This window comes from Hipposideros armiger, unplaced genomic scaffold (assembly GCF_001890085.2).
Source record: "Hipposideros armiger isolate ML-2016 unplaced genomic scaffold, ASM189008v1 scaffold_274, whole genome shotgun sequence".
Lineage (NCBI taxonomy): Eukaryota > Metazoa > Chordata > Mammalia > Chiroptera > Hipposideridae > Hipposideros > Hipposideros armiger.
The window spans coordinates 59,712-84,198 of NW_017731624.1; the positions used below are offsets into that span (position 1 = coordinate 59,712).

The window sequence follows — 24,487 nt, forward strand, 5'->3', positions numbered from 1 at the left end:
TTTATGGCACCCGTTGCTGTTTGAAGTATTCGAAGCTCCTTTTAATCTGATTGCACCATGTAGAAATGTTGGGGGTGGGGCATAAAAGGGGGCCATCCTGTTCACTGGGTAAGGGGGTCGCTTTCAGAAATGATTTCAAAATCCTGGGTATCAGAGTGGGGGAATGAGGATGAGAGGAGCGCGAGAATTTTCAGATGTAGCTCTAGATGGGGCGATCCCTTTGCTGAGGTCGATACCAGGGTCGCGGGATGCTGCCGCGTCACCGCAGTTTCCGGAAACTCCATGCTCCTCGATCCTCGGTTTCGCGCCTGGTTCCGGAAGCGGAGCGAGCTAATAGCGCGCGCAGGGGCCCGGAGGTGGGCCGACTGGAGGGGCCAGGCGAGAAGGAAGCGCTTTGTTCCCTAGTTGCTTCTTGCACCTCGGGAGCGCCAGAGAGGCGCGGAGTCCGGGAGGCGCGCGCATTGGGAGGGACCTGCGCTGGCCGAGCGCACGGGGGCGGGTCCACGACCGGCCAGAGGCAGAAAAGCGAGCGCCCGAGCTCGTGCGCCCAGTGGAGGCAGCTGCGGCATCGCTGGCAGCCCAGCGCACCGAGACACAAAGGCTGGTTGTGGGATGTGGAGGCAACTAGGGAGCCAGCAAAGGGAAAGCGAAAGCCACGGGCCCGGCCGGTAACCGTGTTGAAGGCGCCGCGCGGTACCCGGGCCTCTCCTCGGGAGCTTGCCAGGCCGAGCCCGGTGCGCCGCAGCCATGGCCATCGCCCACCTGGCCACCGAGTACGTGTTCTCGGACTACTTGCTGAAGGAGCCCTCGGAGCCCAAGTTCAAGGGGCTGCGGCTGGAGCTGGCCGTGGACAAGATGGTGACGTGCATCGCGGTGGGGCTGCCCATGCTCCTTATCTCGCTGGCCTTCGCGCAGGAAATCTCGATCGGTAAGGCCCGGGCCCGGAAGGGCGGGATGGTCTGCACCCGCTTTATCAGCGGTGCTCGGGTCTGATGAGATGTGATTTTACCTTGCGCCCCTGGCAGTGCTCATTGCTGCGATGGGCATGAACTTTGGGAAGGACGGTAGCCCCAGTTTAATAGTTTGAAGCATTCTTTGTCCCTGTAGACTCTTCTCGCACCCCTACTCCTCAGTTTTGTTACCTGCACCCCATTGATCGCACTGTGGCTTAGTATTAATGTTCCACTGTATATCCATCGCCCTTGCCACCAGATTTGCTCGGAACAACTGGCCTAATTTCCCCTACATACATGTGGGTGGTCACCTACAATTTTGTACCAGAGAAGTTCCTGAGTGGCTAAACGGAGGGTGTGAAGACAAGTGCTCCATGAAAAGTGTTTTCTCCCTTCATAGTCTTCTTTTAATTGATGTTTACTGCAACTTGAGCTCTGCAGGATTCTGAGTGATAGGAAATGCCTGTTCTTGGCAGGTAATAGAGGGATACTGACATCCTCCACCTGCATGCTATGATGAATGTGAGATGAACGAGTCCTCTTCATGTAAATTCTCATTTGATTGTAATAACAGTTCTGTGAGATTCGAAAGTCTGGTGGTTTGGGTGGGATCACGTGGTCAAAAAGTGCATCGTCTTCCTCTTCAGCTGTCCTGACTTTCAGTACAGGAGAGAGTGTTTATGAGTCAACAAGAGATAGTGTATGACAGCTCTAGACAGTTCTGTGGGGGAAAAAAGAGAGAGGCTGGTGGGGCTGGACCTTGGGGAAATCCTATGTGAGAGATTGGGCTGGCCCTGGGCTTTGGAACTTGGGTGGGACTTGGATAAGCAGAGGGGAGACCTTTGCCAAGATTTTGAGATGGCAGAAAATGTTACGTATTCCTGGAAGGGGAGAAGCAGCGACTGTCCTAGCTGAGACAGGATTAGTCAGGGTTCCCGGAAGGTGTGAGTTAATGTAGGCTTGGGTCACATCAAACAGAAGAGTACAGACTTGATGGCTTCAAGTGTAAAGTTCTTATTTGAGCAAAGGATGGACCAGTTGAAAAATGCACTTAATAAATAATCTGACGGTATAATAGCATGTAGGGTCTGTGAAGGAGAGTGGAGTTAGGGAGGCCAGATGTTATATGATGGGGCATCAGTTGAGGTCTTGTGCATGGATGGGGGCCAAGAGTGGAAGGGAAAGGATTGGAAGGGGTGATTTCTGAGAGATCAAGGAGCAGTAAGCAGCCCTTGGGTACCTTGTTTTAATAGGCCATGAAGAGCAGTGACTGGTGAGAGTTTTGGAAAGGCTGCAGGCCTGGATGAGTGGAGAATGGTAGTGTTGTTGATGGAAATAGTGAAGTTGAGGGAAGAGTTGGTTAGAAATGAGTTTTATTTTTTTTTATTTTTTTTTATCTATGTCACAAAGTTGTTCAACTTGGCAGGAAGTTGCCAACTTAATTGTGGAAAAATGTGTTTAGTTTTCCTTGTCTCTGGGCTAGCATAGCCATGGAGTTTCCTTCTGCCTTCGAGATGGCTGGGTGTTAAGGCTTCCGGTAGAAAGGAAAACCACCAAGCATGGGTCCTGGAGATAATCTCTCCCTGTAGCAGACGTTCCTTGAGCACCAGCTGTGGGCTGGACCCAGTGCTAGGTGCTGAAGACCCACGTCTAAATGAGGCATGGCCCCTGTCATGGAGGAGCAACAGTCTTGGGCCCCTGATGCCAGAAGGGAAGAGTTGGTTACCCTCCACGGTTAAACTTCACTTCCTGTCCAATTTTAGAGGGATTCCTGAAGCACCTGCACCAGTAATGCTCTAGATACATCCAAATTGATGGGTTGTTTGAGAAGCATTTGGTTGGTGTTGGGAGTGGGTTTACCTAGCAAAGGTCTGACCTTACACTGTGTTCATAGTACTACTGTGCATTGAGTGGGACATGAAAGGAGTTTGAGGCATGGTCCTCTCCCCACCCTACGGGAGCTAGAACAGACATGCTGACAGATAATATCATTCAGTTGTGTGTGATTCAGTGAGCTCTGAGCACCTAGCAGGTGAAGGTTGGCCAGGACTTGGCTGAAGCTTTGTTGAGCTGAGTCCCGTGTCTTCTCAAGTGCTTTAGGAACTCCAAAGGGAGGACAGATGTGTGGAATGAAGCCAGCAGGACCAGGAAAGACCTAACAGGTTGAGCACACATTAGATAAAAGCAGAAGAAAGGGTCTAGAGAGGAGAGGAGTGGTACATAAATTAATACCTGGAGTGGGACAGTGGGGTCAAGTGGGGTCACACAGCATTTTATTTTGTACAAAGACAGCTTTTGTACAAAAACAAACAAAGCAATAAAGAAGAACTACACCAACAAAGAGAGAGAGAAGTAATTTAAATGGAGCAGGAACTTTTGCCCATCACTTTGGTTAATGAGCACCGGCCCCAGAAGAAGTGTGAGATGGGCCTGCAAACTTCAAACATGGCTCTGTCCTCCCTCTCATAAGAAGTGCTCCCTGCCTCTCTGGTGCCTGGGATAGTCCTTTATGGTCATACTTGGCACAGTGCGTTATAACCTGTCTGTGTGGCTGCTCATCTACAAGATGCTTCATCTTCTATTGGTCCCTAGAAGCTGGCCAGTGGCAGGTGTTGAAGGTTAGAGAGAGAGAGTGTCCTCATCTGATAAAACGAGTTGGATGTTGTATTAAAGGATTCTCCTTAGTCGTTGGCCCATTTTCTCACTAGTTCCGCTCCTCTCAGAAAAGAGGGACAGAACCTGTCCAGGTCATAGAGACCCACGGCAGGGCAGCATGGTGGCTATAGGTGGCCACTCGATGGGGATTCTGGCCCCGCCACCTCCCACAACAGCTCGCACAGGCTCAATGTAGAAGCTCCAGGGAGACAGTTCTGTTGCCACAGAAAGACTCTCATTTCTGACATGCTTGTCCCCAGATGCCTCTGGAGGTGCAGCACGTTTTACCCTGAGAAGAAGAGAGATTTAGGAACTAGCTGGGTGGCAACTCTGTGTAGAATATAAGCATAATTGGACTATGTGGCCTTTAAGCTCAGAAATTCTAGTATTTATCTAAACTATTGAAGAAATGAATTCCCTTTCAAGAGACAGACTTTAAATGGGGTTCATGTTCTTGGGGTCTTTTGACAAGGTCTGTAGTGCCCTAGCCTTAGGGTTATACAGGGCCTGATGCTGAGATGTCCCCCCTCAGGGGTTGCTTTGATTCTCTGGTGCCCTAACCTGGTGTGGTAGGAGACCCTAGGAGTGGAGAAGCCCCTTCTCCTGCCAGGACGCTCCTTGCCCTGAGCCAGGCCAGCTGGACCAGCTGAGCAGTGAAGGCAGCCAGTGGATCCCTGGGAAGGGGAGTCTGGTCTGTTCAGGGAGCTTTCTCTCCCTACTGCCCTCCCAGTGGGCAGCCACGATACTGGACAGAGGGATTTGGCCCATCCAGGTTAGCTGTGCTGTGCTGTGCTGTGCTGCTGTCATTACAGGGAAGCACTGGGCCAGCCCCAGTGAGCCAAACGACAGATATAACTGCAGCTGCTTCTAATACTATTAGCTCACAGTTCCCTTTGTGTTTTCCCCAAGTGAGTCAGCAACCGGGTGGCTTAAGTCATCTGCTCTGTTGTCGTTGGATTTAGGCACATCTTTCAGAATATGTTTCGGCTGCTTTTCAGCATGTACTACCTGGCAAATCTTGGTCGATTCTTTTTGGGGGTGTCTATAAGAATGAGGTAATATTTAGGGTCTCAGGGTGTAGACCCTATAACAGCACATCCTCAATTCATACTTAAAACCAAAGAGCCCAGAGAGCCTCCTGGCCCCCTTCCGGAAGAGCCTACTGAACTGCACGTGGTTTTCTTTGGTAATGTTTTTGTTGTATTTTTATTGTACTAAATATATTCTCATGCTAAAGGAGTCCTGTACCTCCTTCACCGTGTGCTGGAGGTGACCCCCGGGAACACTTCTACAGCCTTAAAGTTCCCATTGCCTGCATTAATATAACATGCATACACTTTTTTTTTTTTTAAACAAATTCACTCACACCATAGTGGTTTGCTTTTCCCCTGTTTTGGACAGCATTCTATGTCAGTGCATAAGTGTTACCTCACCATTTTTTGATAGGCAGGCAGGACAGTATTCCATGGCCTGGTATTGTTACATCAATTATCTAAGCACTCCCCTAGTGATGTACATTTGGGTTCTTTCAAAATTTCACATGAAGCAAGTTTGCACCTAAATCTTTATAAATGCTTCCCTCCTCCCAACATTGAGAGATAAGGAGAAGACACCAGTATCATTTGGCAGAAGGATGAAATCATCTTCCAGGATAGTTTTGCATTCCTGAGTTCTTATTTCAAATAAGTAGGAAAAAAAATGCTGCCTTGTGTACCCTCCCCCTCTAACTCTCTCTAAATGTGACTCTAAGAAGATTGGAGAAGGCATTTTGATGTGCTCCTGGTTTTAAGAAAGCAGTAGCCCTTTTCAGAAGTAAAAGTGAAACTTTGGGTGGCCTTCCTGATGTGCTCTCATAGCAAGCACACTGTAAGTTTCCTTCCTAACATTTACAACAAGTTGCAACTAGGTAATTGTTTGTAGTATTTGTTGAATACTGCCTCCCCACCAGACTGTACATTCATTGGGGACAGGGACCATCTGTCCTCTGTCGGGTTGACTGCTCTGTTCATAGCTTCCAGCAGAAAACTTTTGATACTCAGCAGGCATTCAATAAATGAACAGAATTATCAGGGGTGTCAGTAGGGTTTTAGCATTTTTGGTACCAAGTGTTATTATGTTATCTACAAGATGTGATTTTATGTATCTTGAAAGAGTTAGTGTTAAAAAAGATGACCTCACAAATATTTGAAAACTCTGTATAGTGTCACTAGAGCCCAGGAGAATAGCAATAATAGAGCAAGGAGTATGAATTGGCAGATAATAAGCAAACCTTTAGTAAAATGATGAGAATTGATTTTCAAAATATACTAGAACTTACCTAAAGAGCATTTGTTCTGTTTCAGTGCATACTGTTCCCTGATTTTAAAATACCCAGTGAATTAGAAGATCCATATTTACTTACTACTCCTTTTTATTGTCACTCCCCCACTCCTACCCCGCCACCTCAAGAAAAAAGGAAGAGAAGAAAAATGAGGTGGTGGAAAATAATCTGTTATTTTGAAATAGGTGAAATTCCCATCCCCACCAGAAACTGAATGTACATCTTGGAACCTTTGCAAAATCTAGGTTTGGATGAGTGACATCCTTTAAAAAATAGCCCATGCCAATACTACCCTTTCTCTGCAGATTGCTTCCTTGGATTGCTTTCTTCTCAAACCCCTAACTGAGGCATTGAGAGTTTGGGGCAGTGGACAAGGGGAGGTAGTTTGGGAGCACTGTGCCCTGGCAGAGTGCCATGGGGTTACTAAGGAGAGCGGAGGGAATTTTCCAGATAATCTATATGTCTGTGTCTCTGTGTTAAAAGTCAGACAGTAAGAGGAAATTAAAGCACTGCCTTTTTTTTTTCTTTTGACACACCCCAATCTTGGTCGCTTCCCTAGAGGTAACTACTGTTACTGTTTCGTGTCTTTCCTTTCACACTGCTCTCTGTGCCTAAGGAAAAATATGACTTTATTATCACTTTACCATTATTAAATTTTTAACAGCATAGTATGCCATGTATTAAATATTTGCAATTCGATCATGTATGTGTAATGTGTCCTAAAGATATTTTTATGTCAGTATGTGTAGCTCTGCCTCATTCTTTTTAGATGGGGTGTAATTTTCTGTATGACTATACCTCAGTTCATTTAGCCATTCTATTAAGGGACATGTAGGTTTATTCAACTTTTTCCTGCTACAAACAGTGGTTCAGTGAACATCCTTGGATATGTTTCCGCATGTAAAATTTGTTTCTCTAGAGCAGTGAGTTAATCATTTTGGTGTCAGGACCCCTTTACACTTTACACGCTCAGATTTTATTGTGGGTTATATGTATCAGTATTTATCATATTAAAATTGAAACTGAAGAAAATTTTAAAACTTTCATTAGTTTAAAATAATACATCCAACTACATGTTAACATATGTAATACATTTTTATGAAAAAATAACTTCAAATCCAAGACTTAGTAAGAAGAGTGGCCCTGTTTTCCATTTTGCAAATCTCCGTAATGTCTGGCTTAATAGAAAACCACTGCATTCTCCTATCTGCCTCTCATTCACTATGTGACGGTAACCCCTGGAAGCACCACTGTATTCACTCGTGAAACAGTGATCCTAGAGAGACTGGTAGGTCTCAGCTGGTTATCACTGGCTTATAAAAGCCACTCCCCTCCCCCCCCAGCCCCATCTATCTTAACTATCTATTTTTTTTAAAAAAAACTAAAGGTTAAAAACTGTTGTTTCACTCTGAGCCCTCTGTTTCCTGTTTAAATTTAATCAATTAGCAAACTAGCGAATATCATTTATTAGGAAACATAAAGATGTCTTTAAGCAAATCTTTTAAATGTTAATAACATCCATTCCACATTTGATGATCGAAAGTAAGGGTTCTCAAAGTTTTCAAAAAACACAGTCGTTCCCTTGTAGAAATGTTACTTTTCAGAGAGAGTTCCTCTTATTCAGCTGTATCCTTGATGAGGTTCACCACTCTTTGACAGCACTAGGCTTTATTTTGTAAAACAGGTAATGATTAAATGAGGTAGTACATGGAAAGAGGCCTGACACATGGTTTGTGATTAATGCATGTTGGTTGACTCTGAAACTAGCATAGGATAAAGCTTCTATACTCTGAAGGTACTTTCCAATATTGTGAACAGCCAAGAAAGCTGTGACAGAGGCCTCAGGCTTCTCTGCAGCTCTCAGTCAGATTCAAGCGCCACTCAGATGGGTGCTGGAGGCTCAGCTCGCAAGAGTCTGGGTCATGGTAACTGTGACTGCCTGCCTTTCCTTCTCCAGTGTCATTTAGAGGGAGGAGAATCCAGGGGCTGATGATCTCGACTTTCTTCTCCCTAATAAGGCATCATTCCTTTTAAGTGTCTATAAATACTCTAAGCCTTTACTTTCTTAGTGTGTGTTTTTTTGTTGCACACACTGAAGTGAATGCCAGAACAGAAAAGTAATGCACTTTGCAGAACTAAAGGAACACTGCAGTGACACTTATTACAGCATGGAACAGCTGTGTGGCGCATGTGGGACCAAAAGGCATCTCCCTTAGAATCACTTTCACCCCATGTAACATGAGGACATTGGACTAAAAGTAGTTATTAGATACACTCCATTGCACTCTGGTTATGACACTGTGGTTCCTGCCCTGCCTTACAGTGCTTCTCTTGTTCACCTTTGGCCTTCATTTATTCATGTTCCCGTTCATCTGACACTTCCTCATTGAGCGCTGTGCTGTGCACTAGATCCTATCAGTGAAGAAGGCAGACATGGTCCTGGGAGCCTGCAGCTTGGCAGGGGAGACGGCTTCCCACTAATTACAGACTTCTGGCTGTGGTCAGTGCTGGGGACAAGCGCCATGGCAGGGAGCCTTGCCCTGTCGGGGGCATCGGGGATGGCTTTCTGAGAACGCAACGCTTGGGATGAGTTACGCATCAGCATTCATGAAGATTCGTAGGCAAGAACGGACATGGTTCCTTGGAGATATTGAAAAGGATCAGTGGGACTGGGATGTGTTAAGGAGGGGCAAGAGTGAGTGGTGCAGAGAGAGATTAGAGAGATGGGCAGGGGTCCAATCATAGAGGGCCCTGTGGGGTTTGGATGTTTGCGTTTATCCAGAGCAGTCAGAGGGCTTTTAGCGCTAAGTGACATTATCAGATATGCATTTAAAAATCTCACCCCAGATACTTTGTGGCAATGGAGTGGAGATGTGCAGAGAGTAGTTAGGGGCTATTGCAGTGAAGTTCGGACTCACTAACTCTGTGCACTGTGAGGACGGGCCTGTCATATATATCTTGGACTCCACCATGGCACTTTGTATGGGGCAGTTATTTCATAGAAAGTTTATCAGGAGCCTTTGCTGGGGGCTCTATGGGAACATCAGGTGCCTCCTGTTTGTCCTGGAGCTGATTGGAGAACGACCTGAGTTGGTCACAGCAGCTCTGCCTGGGGCTTCATGATCACTTCTGAAATCTTGCCTCGGTGCAGTGGGCGGTGAGGAAGAAGGCTGTGCCTGGCAGGAGTGAGTCAGGACCGGTGGGGAAGCCTGGTCCTGAGTGGGCCCAATAGTCGGCTCATCACCTGGCATAACAGGAAGCTCTGTCTGTTGAGGGGCTGTGAAGAGCTGTAGCTTGCGGAGCGGGGGTGGGGTGGGGGGTTGTTCAGCCTGGCCCAGGCCCTGGAGAACAGCCAGAGCAGCCGGTGTCCTGAGGGAAATGTTGCCACTCACCTCTGCACTGCGGCAGTTGCCCCTAATGCCTTCCTTCCCCTGCTGTCATTAGGACTAATATTGACAGCTACTCGTGTGTGTGTGTGTGTGTGTGTGTGTGTGTGTGTGTGTGTGTGTTAACTTTTTTAGAGTAACCTGAGGCTCACAGCAAGCTAATGGAGGGAAGGTACAAGGATTTACCATATACCTCCTGTCCTACCACATGCACAGCCTCCTCCATGATCAACATGCCCTATCACAGTCATACATTCTGTAGGTTTGGAAAAATGTGTGATAACACGTAGCCATCATTATGGTATCATACAGAATATTTTCCCTGTCCTGAAAATCCTCCGTGCTCTTTCTGTTCAATAACTACCCTCAAAACCCCTGACAACCACTGGTATTTGCACTGTCTCCACAGTTTTGCCTTTTCTGCAATGTCACAGAGTTGGAACCGTATAGTATGTAGGCTTCTCAGACTGGCTTCTTTCACTTAGTAATATACATTTACGTCTTCTCCATGTCTTTTCATGGCTTACTAGCTCATTTCTTTTTATGGCTGGGTAATATTCCATTGTCTGGATGGACCCCAGTTTACTTATCTGTTCACCTACAGAAGGATATCTTGGTTGTTTCCAAGTTGTGGCAATTATGAATAAAGCTGCTATAAACATTCGTGTACATGTTTTTATATGGACATTAATTTTTTCAAGTCCTTTGGGTAAATACCAAGGAGCACAATTTCTGGATTATATGGTAAAAGTATGTTTAGTTTTGTAAGAAACTGCCCGACTGTCTTCCAAAGTGGCTGTACCATTTTGCGTTCCCACAGACGGTTAATGAGAGTTCCTGTTGCTCCACATCCTCACCCGCATTTGATGTTGTCAGTGTTCAGGATTTTGGCCATTCTAATAGGTGTATCTTGGTATCTTGTCCTAATTTGCATTTCTCTGATGACATATACTGTGGAGCACCTTTTCATGTGCTTATATTTTCCATCCGCATATCTTAGGTGAGGTATCTGTTAAGGTCTTTGGCATACTTTTAATTGAGTTGTTTGTTTTGTTACTGTTGCGTGTTAAGTGTTCTTTGTCTATTTTGAATAATAGTCCTCTATTACATGAAGCCACCATATATTGACACGGCTTGTGTGCTGGGGCCTTTAAGCAAGATATTTTTCCCAGCAGCAATCCTTCAAAACAGTTGTATTTTTCACTTTTGAGAGACTGTGGAATAGTGGTGAAAATGTGAGTTTTGGAGCCGAACTGCCTGGGTTCCAATCCTGACATGTCACACATCCACAGTGAGACCTTGTGGCAACTTAATGCAATTTCTCTGTGTTCAGTTTCTTATCAATAGATGGGGTAATAATAGAACCTATCTCACAGGGTGGTGAGAATTAAATGGATTAATGCATGTGAGCACTGGAACTGTGTCTAGAACATAGTAAGCTCTCAGTAGAGGTTAGCTACTGCACATGCTCCGATACTGTTAGACTGACAGATGAGGACTTGAGGCCAATAGAGGTCAGACAGCCTGCCCAGGGGGCACCCAGAACAGGGCTGGAGTGCAGCTGATTCCAAAGCCTGAGTTCTCGGCACTGCTGTGTACTCTGCCCTTCACCTGTTGTGTGTGTGAGAACAGCGGGCTGAGAGCAGAGTGGGCTCACAGCCCCACACAGAAACCTACAGTCTGCCCTGGGTCTCGGGCTCTGCTGCCATGTGAGCATCCTCCTCACTCCTTGCATTCCTGCTGGGGAGGGTCTCTGACCCGTTAGTCACAGCCAGCCCAGTCCCCAATTCATGGCAGTCTCAGTGGGTCATCAGGACCAGGGGTTATAGCCCCAAGGAAATTAACACACAGCTTCCGCACCCCACCCTGTCACTCTCCTTGCCAGTATCATAGACTCCAGTCTAGGCTTCCCAGCATGTCCTCCAAGGATATCCTTTATCTGATCCTCAGCTGGACTCTGTGTTTCAGTCATAACAGTCTGCTCCCCTTCATAACTTGCTGTGGACTCTAAAGACTCCAAGCGCCATTTATTTGTGCTGTTTCCCCAACCTGGGTTCTTGCCTCCCTTTGCATGTGAACATCCGCCATAGCTCAGCTATTACCCTTAAGTAATTTTTTTGTCCTTTATCATTAGTGATTCATATTCTTGGCCTCCACTGGACTATAAGCTCTTGGACGGCAGGCACCATGCCTTCTCTCTCTTTGAATCCCCTGTAACCCACGTGGTACCATGTACAAAGGAGGTGCCCAGTGAATGCTTTTGGGGTTGAGTTCGACACTGTTGAGCTCTGAGTGCCTTACGGAGGACATCTGTGCTCTGTTGCACCATAATAGGGACAGAAAAAACAGCCCTTAGGGAGGGCAGGCATCCTTAACTCCTTCTGGCATGCTGCTGATACAGAGACCCTGTGACATTAAATCCCCAGCTCTGATGAACTTGGATGTGTCTTTTTTTTTGAGATTCTGCATCTGTCGCATGAAATCCATGATGGTCTATTTAGAATGTCTTTGTATTTGCGGATGCCTCATGACCAGTGGCCTAAATAATGGTAACAGTCATTGTAAGTTCTTTTCATTTTATTGGAGTCACTAATCATTGATTCAGTACCAAATTTAGATGCTCAAGGCCTCTTCCTACACAATAGGGTTTCTTTGTTGCAGGAACTACAAAAGCTGGCTGTTGAAAGTATCGAGAAAAGAACGTTCAGCCTAAGAAAGTCTTATAAGAGTTTATTTGAGCCAAACTGACGACAATTGATGGGAAACAGAATCTCAAAGGAAAATGCTCCAGAGAAGGGCAGTTTTACAACTTATTTTATACATTAGAACCAAAGGAGGAGACCAGAGCGGAGTTACATGAAATTCACTGGTGGTAGATTAGGGAGAGGGGAGAAAGCAAAGTGGGGAAATCTCTGGGGTTGGATAAAAAGTAAAATGGAGAGACATAACTCTTTTACATTGGTGGGTACTGGATAGTTAATAATTAACATTTATAGCACACACAGATGGTATTTGGGGAACAAGATCATAATGAGGACGTTCTGTGGTCTGTGCTATAGTAGAAGTTTGTGCCTTGAGGGGTCTGGAAAAGATTACTCGGACATTTCAAAAGTATGTTATCTTAGATGATGCAAATAAGACAATAGACATGCTCACTTAAGGTAGAGATTGACCTTTGTCAAGGAATCTGCTGGCCTGGGACGTGACTACTCCCCATGTCCTGCTTTTAGTTGTGGATTTTTACGTTCCGACCATCCTACATGGTTATTTTCGGTCTCTGTGTTTGTAGGGCCTACCATGCTGGCCTCCCCTGATCTTGTCAGGTTTAGTATGTGGCCCCTTTTTCATCCACAAAAGGTATCTTTGAGGGAGAGGTGATGCAAAAAAACCTAACAAAGTTGGGTCTAGTTTCAGGCTGTGGCCCCATTAAATCTAAGATCCTAGTTATCCAAGGCCCGCTTTCATAGTACATGTGTTCTGCTCGGAGTTGTAGAAGAAGATAAGACAAGTAAACCAGAAAGTGCAAATGAAATTGGAATAATCATAAGTGCATTGAAGAAAAGAATACATGATGTGACAAAGGAACCCTATATCTTTATATCTCCAATGCTTACCATGGGGCCTGATGCATGGAAATAAAAATAATAGCTACCATTTATTGAGTTCTTACTATGTGCTGGCACTGCAACAGACATTTCATTTAATCCTTATAGGAATTCTATGAAGTTTTGCAAATTAGAAAATTAGGTTCAGAGAGCTTAAGTAGCTTGCTATTAAGTAAAAGGAAAAACCCAATGCCTATGGAATATAATGGGATCTTTTTTTTTTTTTTTAAAGATTTTTATTGGGGAATTGGAGGATGGGAACAGTGCTGGGGAATTGGGGGAAGGGGAACAGACAAGTTGCTGTTCTTTTGTTCTTCAGTCTAGTTGTGGAGGACGTTGCTTCACTGGCCCAAGTTGGCACCATCATTGCACTCTTCCTGGGTGAGGCAGATCAGTCGCCGGCTTCTGGACGGCCGCTCACTGCAGCTGCTGGCCGCTCACGCTGGCTGCTGGCTACATACGGTAGCCCATGGCAACCCACTGCCACAGGGGCTGCAGCCTACGCCGTCGCCAGTGACTCACAGCAGCCCAGCTCCAGGTTGAGCTGTTGTTCAGCATCTTAGCTGTAGAGGGCAGTGTCACTGGCCCTCATATGTGGGAACCGAACCCGGGCCCTCTGGCGTCCCAAACCAGCTCTTAACCAATGCACCACTCGGCCGGCCCAATGGGATCTTTTTTTAAAGTTACATTCAGGAATAAAGATTCCAGAACCTCTTTTAATAGATTGACCTAATTTTTTTCCTTTAGGCTAAAATTCCTTCCCCATATCTAATTGGACTTTTATATTACGTCACACAAATTAGGCCTCTGTGTCGGTGAAGACCAGTTAGACAGTAATTCTCTTTTGACCCTTTTTATACTTAAATGTGTCTGTTAAGTTGCCCCTTGACCTTAAATGATCAGTCCTTTTTCCTTAAGCTGTCCCCCTCCCCGTTTTGAGGGGGCAGCATCCAATTTCTCATGTTCATTTTAGGATGGTATCTAGTCTCCCCACTGCCCTCTTCCAATGCAAAAACCCAGACCACATTTCCTTTAGTGGAAGCGTGACCAGTCTGGGGTTGCTGCAAGGATTTGTTTCCTGGCTCGCACTTGTCAGATTCCTGCTGTGCGATTTTTGATGATGTAGCTTATTTGCTCTGGCCCTTCCCTTCCATGGGTCCAGCCTCTATCCGCACTGGGTGAACTAACTCCATGCCTGTAATCCCGTCCGCCCTGCCAACAACCTTTCTGCCTCCACACAGAGTAGCACTGGGTGCTGTGGATCAGGCCTTCACACACCAGCCATTGACCACCTGGGGCTGCTTTTTTTTGGCTCTGTGGTTGTGATGACACTTTTATGACAGTGGACTTTGGGCCTCGAGCTGCTGGGGAGATCGAGGATGGCTCTTTCTTGCTGCTTCTTGTGTTATTGGCTGGCCTTGCATTCCACATCACCCATCCTTCTCCACGCCACCCCGCCTCTGTGCCCTGGTTACTCGTTTCCAGGGTGCCATCACCTTGGGGAAACGGCCACACATGATTGTACCGCACCTATACCAAGTGTTTACCTGTCTGACTTCGGATGTTACTTAATCTCTCTGAGCCTCTGTTTCCTTGACAGAGGCTTGACAAATGGGACTAAATAGGATGACTAGTTCACAGGTTCTTTTTTTTGGATTGAATGAGAGCAACTAGTTCCTATCTAACCATAGTATGTAGTAAGTGACATGTGTTCTCCTTCCATAGGTGATTCTGTAATGGGAAATAGCTTCTATGTGATCAGTACGTGGGGGAATCCCATTATAATGTGGGAGTCACATTGGCTCAAATGCCTTTTTTCTAGCATGTGATTGATTAGTGCCGCCCAGCAAGATGCAGAGGAGTATGGCATACACACAAGGCCTGTTCACCCCAAGCGCTTCCTCTTGGCCCCGTTTGGTCACGTGTCCTGTTTTGGAAGTGCTCTCTGGTCTTTGTGCATTTTGTTTTTTGTGTGTAACTCGGCATCTTCAACCCCTTCCTTATCACACCCCTTCAATCCCACTAGTATGTTTTTATCAGGATTGTTGCTGTTTGGCTAGTGCTTTAGGCACAAAATTTGCAGAGATTTTGAGTGGTCTGCCCCAATCCAATATGTTCCATAAGCTCTGTTATTTTAGTGATTTTGCAGAATCCGACTTTTTTATTTAAAACACGTAAATAGTATTATAGCAGAGGTGTTTGTGTTGATTTTCCTTCTCCCTTCCATCTGACCTTTTGCATTAACCATTTCATGGGACCAGAGTCTTCAGCCTGGACCAGGGTAGAACCTACAGGTGACAGAAGAGACTTCAGGCAGACGTGTGCTGTGACTGTTTCTTCATACTGTCTCTCACCTGGACTCGTCAATAGATTCCTGACTGGTCTCCGCTTCTATTCTTGCCCCAATGGCCAGTTACTGACCTAACATCCCAAGTAAACATTTTTAAATGAAAATCAGAAGATGTCTTTGTTTTAAAAACCCTGAAATTCTTTTGTGTGAATTTTAGGATTGAGCAAATGAGTAACTTTGTTGATATAGTTGGGAGCGAGGGGGTTTCACTGTAAACGAAGGTAGATACAAACATGGAATGGGGAAAGGCAAGGAAGAAACCAGTGGTGTTGGATTGGAATTGGAAATTTCAGTATAAACACACACACACACACACACACACACACACACACACAATTTCCTAGCTGTGTCTACTGAAAGGGCCTAGGGGCAGTGACATCCCATAGTAATGAATGTCTCTAGCATCTAAATCTTGGTTTTAAATTTTTATTACCCACTAAAAGGAACTGAGGGTTCCTTGGAGAAAAGGCAAATTGCAGGACTGGGGCAGAGAAAGTACAAGATAAGCCCAAAACATCCTGTGCGGGAAAGTATGGAAGAGAGGAGCATGTCAGAAGGACCCAGGAGCTGCAATAGTTTGACTGAAGCATTGTGAGCATCAAGATGAGTAACATTAATGGATTATAAGTGCTGAAAAACAAAAGACTACACGCGTCCATATTGATACTAAAAGAACAAATTAATGCAGGAAAAAGGAAGTTCTTCTTTATAGTAAAATGCCAACTCATAAATGTAAAGGGAAGAATAAAGTTGAAAACTCTTTAATTTGCAATCACAGTTGAAGTGTTTGATTTCCTACTGGGAGAGAGTTTGTTGGGGAACAGAATACTTACAGTCTCAAGAGGGTCTCCCCACAGATCATGTATTTCACAGGAAAAAGGCACTCTTATAGCAGAGACCTGGCAAATGGCACCTTAACCAAGTGATCATCATAGGTGACATCACCTGTCATGATGACAGGTGCTTCCGGGGTGTCCTGTGGAGGACCCACACCCTTCTATGGTTTTCCTGCCGGTAATGCAGAACCTGGACCAGAGAGGAGAGAAACAATCAGACACACATGAAACAGAGGGCCTGTGTTCTTCACACGTTAGGGTGGAGAATGACGGAGAAAGGCTGTGGAACCCTTCCAGGATAAGGTGCTAAAGAGACGTGACAGCTAAATGTAGAGGATGGTGCAGGATTGGATCTTAATTGGTGGGAGGAAAAAAAAAAAGTTGCTTGAAAAGGTAGTTTGGGAAATCTGAATATAGATTGCAGTAGTATATCAGATTTTTTTCTAATTTTGTAATTGCATTGTGTTGTGTAAGAGAAGTCTTGTTCTTAGAAGATACACACTTCTGAGAGTAAAGGGTCACGATCTCTGCAACTTCTCTCAAGTGATTCAGAAGAAAAAGAATGTACATATCACATATACATATGTATTATAGAGAGGAATGGTGACAATGGTTGAATCTAAGTTCCAGAGTATATGTGATTTCATTGTAATCGTCTTTTTTTAAATGATACTGTATTTTATGTAGGTTTACAAATTTTATTTTTTCCTTACAGTTTTATTGACATACAATTAACATATAACATTGTTTAAGCTATACAACATAATGATTTGATATGTGTATTTATTGTGAAACGATTACCACAGTAACTCTAATTAACATCCATCACCTCACATAGTTACAATTTTGTGTGTGTGTGATGGGGACTTTTAATATCCACTCTCTTAGCACCTTTCAAATATACAATCCAGTATTGTTCATTATAGTCACCATGCTGTACATTACATCCCCAGGACTTATTTCTCTTAGATCTGGAAGTTTGTGTGTGACTTTTGACCACCTTCAGTCATTTCCCCCATACCCAGCCTCCCACCTCTGGCTACCACCAATCTGTTCTCTGTTTCAGTGAGTTCTGCGTTGTTAGATCAAACATATAAGTGATTTGGTTTTCTCTGTCTGCCTTATTTTATTTACCACAGTGCCCTCACAGTCCATCCATTGTTGACTCGAATGGCAGGATTTCCTTCTTTTTTATAGATAAATATTGTCATAATATTCTTGGGACATTTTTGTAGTTCTGAAAAAAATTCAAAATGTTTAAAAAACAGATGGCATAACTACAGCAAAATGTCAATGTTGCTTTAAACTCCCAGGTGTCTGCTATATTATTTTCTATAATTTTCTATATGTTTTCGTTCATCTCAGAGGACAAACATTTTTTTAAATAAAATAATATTTAAACACATCAAGTAATTTTTTTGCATCTTTACTCAACATTGAGATTTCATATGCCTTTTCCCCCTGATACCCAGGTTATGAAAATTGTATTCACTGGACAATTCCCGTTTTACATTGGATTTATACAAGTTCTTCTTTTGTGTGGTTTAGACTTCTGGGTGTGCTGAGCGACTGGACTCTCCTCCACAGGAAAGAAACCCCTCAAACCATTGCTCGGTTCTGTCTTCATGGTTTCCTTGGAGATGTGGTTTCAGTCCAGGTTCCTCTTCACTTCTCCTCTGGCACGTAGCAGGCTATATCATATTATATTGTTTATGCCATCATTCTTCATTGAATTAAAGGAATCTTGTAGGTTCCATCTGAGACTCTCCAGCTTGGTTATATGTTCCCTTTGGCCGTGTGGCCCAGTGGTCACACACCCTGTTCCATGGGGTCTCTACAGGCTGCATTCCCCAACATTTGGGAGAGCATTGTGCTCTGAAGGGCGCCTTTGTCTAATGTGTTAGACCCCAAAGAGGAAAACCATTCATTTTGAAAAGCCGAGCAGTTACAGTGTATTGCCTCTACAACATGGGGTGGGTAGGAAGTGTCTGGGGGACTTCTTGGAACTTGTTTAGAAAATAACATTTGACTAGGCCCATCTTAGCAGAAGGGCAGATGTTAGCCCTGATTGAGTTCTCTCTAAAAGCCAGGCTTAGCTCTGGACAAAAGAGACCTGATGAGTCAAGTGGTTTAAAGGAAAAGAAAACGGTCATTTCAATTCCATTTTGTTTTGTTTGGGCTACAGAGAGTACTTATATTTTTGCACGGGTTTAAAACTCATGTGTGCCTTGGGGTCATTTCCTGCAAAGCAAAAATGAAGGCAGTAATGGACAATTTGGGATTTCCAAAATATATTTATTTGCTTGTGTTTGAGGCTAGAGATGGTTCTGGGTTGAAGTCTGCTGGAGAGGTGAAAGAGGAGGAATTTGGCTCTTTGTTTGTTTGTGTTTTTGTTTTGTTTTTTAATTTAAAGACCTAATTGGCTTTTTGAATGATTAGTGAATTGGGCAGCATCCCATCTAGTAAATAGAAAAGTATTCCTTGACTTTTTTAGAAAGAGAAATTATTCTGAGATTCTTGGAATTTTACTCTATTTTGTGATAGTTGGGAGCCCTGAGATTTTGGCAAGAAAGGACCTTTGGGCAGACCCTTTGGGTCATCTGGCTTTATTATGTTGAGTCAAAGGTTCTTTAAACAGATTCAGACCCATTTCATACTTGTAAGTACTTATTACTGTTCTGTGTTTATTTTTAAGAGCTGACCACTTCCCATCTCTTTCTCTGTATTCACACATTCAGGGTCCTATTTATGTAATTATTCTCATTGAACTTGAGGAGTTATAATAGTTTTCAATTTGTGGGGCAACCTTAAAATATAACCAGAACTTTCAAGCTCAGTGCTTTATAGGTTACATTATGATCTACCTGGATCCCATAAGTGTGTGTATATATGTGTGAGGTGTGTGTGTGTGTGTGTGTGTGTGTGTGTGTGTGTGTGTGTGTGTGTATAAGTTACCTTAAATTGGATTAGAACTGATTTTTTTATTTGGCAAAATGAGAACATTTTGTAAACTTTTAAAATGCTATATATAGGTAGTAATGGTTATAATTGTTATAATAATTATTATACACTGTTTTCCCTTAGTACCTCAGCACAGCAACCCCAGGATTTACTGTTCCCCTCAGAGAAACTCTGCTGTCTCCTTTCTTCTCATTCCACCATCTCTGATCCAATTTCCTTCGATAACCTGTGCTCTTTGCCTCCTCTCATGTGCGGAAAGTGAAGATGGAGACCCAGGATGATGCCCAGCTCTACAACCCACTAGCCATGAGACTTCAGTGCCTCACTTTCCTGATCTTTAAAATGGGGGTAGTTTCCTTTGCTTGCCTTCTACTGCTCTTTGAGTCTCTCCAGTGTGGCAGTTATTTCAGCTTAGAATCTCTTCCATTTGAAAGTTCCTCTAAAGTCCTCCCAGCCAGTTAGCTAGATCTTTCTATTCGTGTTTGATTTTTGTTAAATTTGTGGTTCTGATGCGTTTCCTTAACTCCTCAGGAGGCCCGCTTCCTATGCCATCCCACTGTTGCATGTAGCATTTAAATGCAGAAGGAGTAAGGGACACTTATTCCCACACGTGAGCACCCTGGGGGGGGGGGATGGGTATGTTTATAAGGGGGCTTGCTCGGAACTCACAGCCCTTCAGATGCGACTTAGTAATGCACAAGAGTGAGAAGAGCTTACTAAAGAGAGGGACAGTAGCAAACTCAGCCAAAGCCCCACTTTGTGAGGCTGGACTGAGAACAGAGAGCCTTGCACATGCTGTGCTGGTGCCATTGACAAACTGCTGGACGGGCTTGCCCTCCCTGGCCCCGGTCCTGTCTCCCCTCAGGCCACATTGCCCTCTGGTTCTCCGCCAGCTGCTTCTGCTGCAGCCACAGGTACAGACAGGCCTGAGCTGTGCTAAGGGTTGCCTGAGCTGCCAATCAGGAAAAAGGTGTGACTCGCACCTTGGGCTCCAGGCCAAGGCAGGGCCCGGAGGGGATCTCTGTGGTTGAGTCACTTAGCAGATGTGTGGCTCCTTCCACAGGGCCCATGAGCACACGTTTCCTCCCTGTGATCTTTCATTGTATCTGGCCAGACACACAAATGTAAAGCCCACTGACTGGGGGGCGGGGTTAGTCTATGCCAAGACAAAGAACATTTATTATGAGCTCCGCACATCCTCAATCTCTCTCTAGCCTCAGTTATATTTCCTTCCTTCTTCTTTTGCAAAAGCTTTGGTATCAAAAGTTTAGTTATTTATGCTCCAACAGTTTCCAACGCTGCCTTGTGGGAGGTCCCTGAAGCTCCAACGCAGAAGTGAAGCTCATTTTCATATAAAATGTTACTCCATGTCGGCTACATTTACTAAGAGGACTGTACCTAAGGAACATATGGGCCAGACAGATGTTTATGAGATCCTAACCTGTCCATTTTCATGAGACAGTATTTGGACAGATGTTGCCAAGCAAGCACCTTGCCAGAAGCCATCCAGTTTAAACCCAGGCCTGCCTGTCCCTTTTGTGTCTCTGTCATCATGCCCAGTAAATCTTGGTGGGTGGGACCACCTAGGAAGCATTTGATGAAGTCCTGCTAATACATGAGCGATGTAACATTATCCTCACGTTCCAGTGCTGCCCTGACTGCTCTATTTTTATAAAATGTAAGAACTCAAGTTCAATGGGAGAAGAGAGTTGGAAGGGGTCTTGAAACACTTCACCTACCCCCAACTCATATTTAAGCCCGTCCTCTCTGGCAAGAACTTACCCTATTACAGGACGCCCTCCTGTGGCATGGGACTTTTCACAATGATCTCCAAGTGCTCTTGCTGAGAAGTCCTTTCTGGATGTCTCTGGGCATAAAGGCACCTGATGAAGAAGGGGTGCTCAGAGCCTTGGCTGTAGCACTCCTTGGCTGTTACAGAAGAATCTACTCTCTGGACTGCACCCCATCACTGCCCTCTCCTGCCACAAGTGTAAAGCCACTGCCTCTCCAGAGGAAGGTGACCCTTTGAGGCTTTTTATGTCTCAGGGTCTAGGGAAGTCCAGATCCGGGTCTTCCTACTTCTCTATAGGGTGGGAAGAAAGAATGGTGGGCATGGCCCAGTCCTTAAAGGTATTACTGTAACAGAATCTGCTAGTTACTTCGTATAGAAGAATGTAATACTTAACCAAGGAACTACTGGGAACCAGACACTCTCCTAAGACTGTAGACATTAATGTCATTGCCCTTTTGGAGATCTATGGCTTTGGAAGATTAAGTGATCTGGGGTCTCCCAGCCCTGAGTTGCAGAGTTAGGTTTAAATACAACTAACATCAGAGCCCAAGCACTTTAGCACTCGCACTGTGTAGGATGTGCAGGAGAGTGTGCCTGCTCTTGGCCTCAGCAGCTGATCCCTAAGTCTCACACACACACACACACACACACACTCTCTCTCTCTCTCTCTCTCTCTCTCTCTCTCTCTCTCTCTCTCTCTCTCTTCTATATGTGACCCATGGGGCAGAGAAGCTGGGCTGGGCTCAGGGCTGCCAGGAGAGGCTTAGTGCCAGGTGCTCTGCCTGCTGCTGAGGAGGGGTACACAGCTTCAGCCCTGCACCCCAAAAATCTTGTTGGCCAATTTCCCACAAAGCCTTGGGAGCACACAGGCACTCGGGAGCATGAAGAGTCTTCCAGGGAGTAAGTAATGGTAGCATTTGCTGAGTGATGTAGCCCTCAGTTTGCAGCGGAGAAAAGCAAGTTCCAGAGCGCCTTCCTGGAAGAGCAAGTTAGCAGCAGAGCCTGGGCTGGGACCCAGCTCTCGCGATTCCCCATCCAGCGTCCACCTCCCTGTCTAGAGGTTTGTCACCTCGAGCATCTGCCTGCCAAATGGAAACTGCTTGGGCTGCAGTTTCAGCCTGGGCCTTTTTTCTTTGAGATGGAAAACTGCTGATTTGTCAGCCAGTGAAGTATTACCAAATGTTCCATCCACCTTCCCTTTCTCAGGCTCAGAGTTCTTTGTTTCTCTTTCTAAAAGGACTCCTTTTCTAGTCCAGTTGTCTGCAATGACTGTCCTTTCCCGGGCCCCTCCCCACCCTATAACCCCCCTCCCTTGTCTCAATCCTCACCCCAGAGGAAACCAACTCCATGCATGTGTCCTTTGGTCACTTTTTGCTCTGGGTCTTTTCCTGCTCACTTTTTCTTTTTATGGTGGTTTTACTTCTTTTAAGAGTTTTACTCCAGCTGAGCCCGAGCTGCTGTCATGACCTGTGTTGACCTAAAAACTCTGAAATATTCAGCTTTACTACAAACTTGGGTGTTGGGTTTCAGTCCTGTCCCCAGTTTTGTCATGGTGCTTTGTGACTTAGCTAACACTTAAAAACCCCGAGGCAGGGAGGGAGCAATGGGTGGGGCGGGAAGGGCCCAGACGCTGTGCTCTCATTCTTTTGGAATGGTCTGTCTTTGCCTTGCAGGTACACAAATAAGCTGTTTCTCCCCAAGTTCTTTCTCCTGGCGTCAGGCTGCCTTCGTGGATTCTTACTGTTGGGCTGCCGTTCAGCAGAAGGCCTCCTTGCAGGGCGATTCTGGAAACCTTCCACTGTGGCTGCATAAGGTAACGGGACATCTTCACATCTGACCGCTTTGCTTTCTAGACATGGGACCTGAGATCCAGAGAGGCTGTGCCCATCCACGGCCACACAGATACATATGGCCAACCAGGGCTGTAACTCCGATCATATAACTGGAGCACTTTAAATGCAAAAAGAACCTCGGCGATTACTTGGTCCAGTGCCTTCATTGAGCAGATGGGGCAACGGAGGCGCACTTACTTTGGATTTTAGTTCCATAATGGTAGGCACCTCATGTGTCCTAGTCACCTTTTTATCTTTAATGCCCAACGGAGTGTCTGGGCTATAGTGGGTTCTCGGTGCATTTTGAATGCCTGAATGAGCAGTGTTAGATAGTGGCAGGGCTAGGACTCAAACGCAGCTTTGGCCAGCCCCTTTTCCACCACACACGGGGTCTCTTGGAAAAAGGAAGGACCAACATAGAGTTCATTTGCTTCTAGCCAGTGTGTTGCTGGAGCATCGAGAAGCCCAGTGATGACGCCTCCTGAGGGTGTTGGTGGTAGCATGGCTTTTGGAGTGGATTCCTTTGCTTTCTGATGGGTCCAGATACTGCCAGGAAGAAACTACACAGGAGGCACCAGTGTCCTATGGGGAAGAGGTAGAGGTCAAGAGCTCTGTGGTTGGAGGAGTGGTGGAGGTGAGGGGCACACAGAGGCTGGTCAGTGTGGAACTTGGGCCAGAACTGGCAGGTTTGTGCAGGAGCATGTTCTCTGCATAATCAAGTGGCTCCATTAAGCCTTCTCTATGCTTATGAAAGTTGGATTTCATTTCAGCCTGTCATTATTTTCAACCACTCGTTCTTTTCATTATGAAAACAGAACATTTGTGTATCTTCTGGTATACTCCTCCACTGAGGAAAACATGTATTTTAGCTTCCGAAAAGCCTAAGGTTGATTCTCTCCTGCCATGGCCTGTTGCCGAACACAATCAGCATCCTCTTTTAAAAGAACAATTTAAGTCCTTTGCTGTGACTCAGGCCTGTCCCTCTCATGTTTATTCATTGCCATTAGGCATCATGATGCCCTACAGTGACTCCTTTCTGTTTTTGGGTTGGGCTTTTCTCTTTGACATTCAGCCTTAGCGTCAGTTGGGTCCTCATCAACTTGGCATGGCTTAGTTGCCAGGGCAACAAATAATAAGGATTTTCAGTATGAATGGGCACAGTTTCAAGACTATAACAGCTTTGTTAGCAAATATAAATCCACACTGTTGTAATTTAAGTCCATTTGTTATAATGCCGTCCTGAGAATGGAGAGTTGTAATAAGTTGCTGGGCTGGGCATTGATGGATCCACAGAAGAAAAATGTAGTTTGGGATTGTCCTTAAATTAGAGAGGTTAGAGATTGCGAAACCTTTAGAGCAGAAAAAAATTCAAAAGGTTTTGATCCAGATGCATTTTACATGTAAGGATACGGGCACCCTGACAGCTCAAGCCCAGGAGTCACAGGACTAGTTGCTGGCTCTGAGACTAGAGTCAGGTCTCTGGGCTCGCATTGTCCCTGCAGAGAGGAGGGGACATCTTGAAAAGCAGCGTAAGTAGGCAAGCCTTAAGTTTCGGGTATTAGAGATGAAGGAGTTTTCTTTCTGGCAGTGGTCGTCTATGTTGTTTGGGTGGGAGCTTGGCCGAGAATCTGAGCAAAGTTTTTGCCAGATTTAAAATTGAAGTCAGGGGCCGGCCGAGTGGCGCGATGGTTAAGAACTTGCTTGGGACGCCAGAGGGCCCCGGTTCGGATCCCACATATGAGGGCCAGTGACACTGCCCTCTACAGCTAAGATGCTGAACAACAGCACAACCTGGAG

The 24,487-nt window shown here is 45.3% G+C and overlaps 1 protein-coding gene across 1 annotated transcript in view; it reads left to right on the plus strand.

Moving 5' to 3' along the window:
• Positions 1-333: 333 nt before the first annotated feature.
• The window catches only part of PANX1 (pannexin 1), a 44,573-nt gene continuing 20,419 nt past the window's right edge, over positions 334-24,487 (plus strand). The window contains exons 1-2 of the mRNA XM_019657172.1: positions 334-928; positions 22,532-22,671. Coding sequence (XP_019512717.1) covers positions 748-928; positions 22,532-22,671 — 321 coding nt within the window. The 5' untranslated portion in view covers positions 334-747. The remainder of the gene's footprint in view (positions 929-22,531; positions 22,672-24,487) is intronic.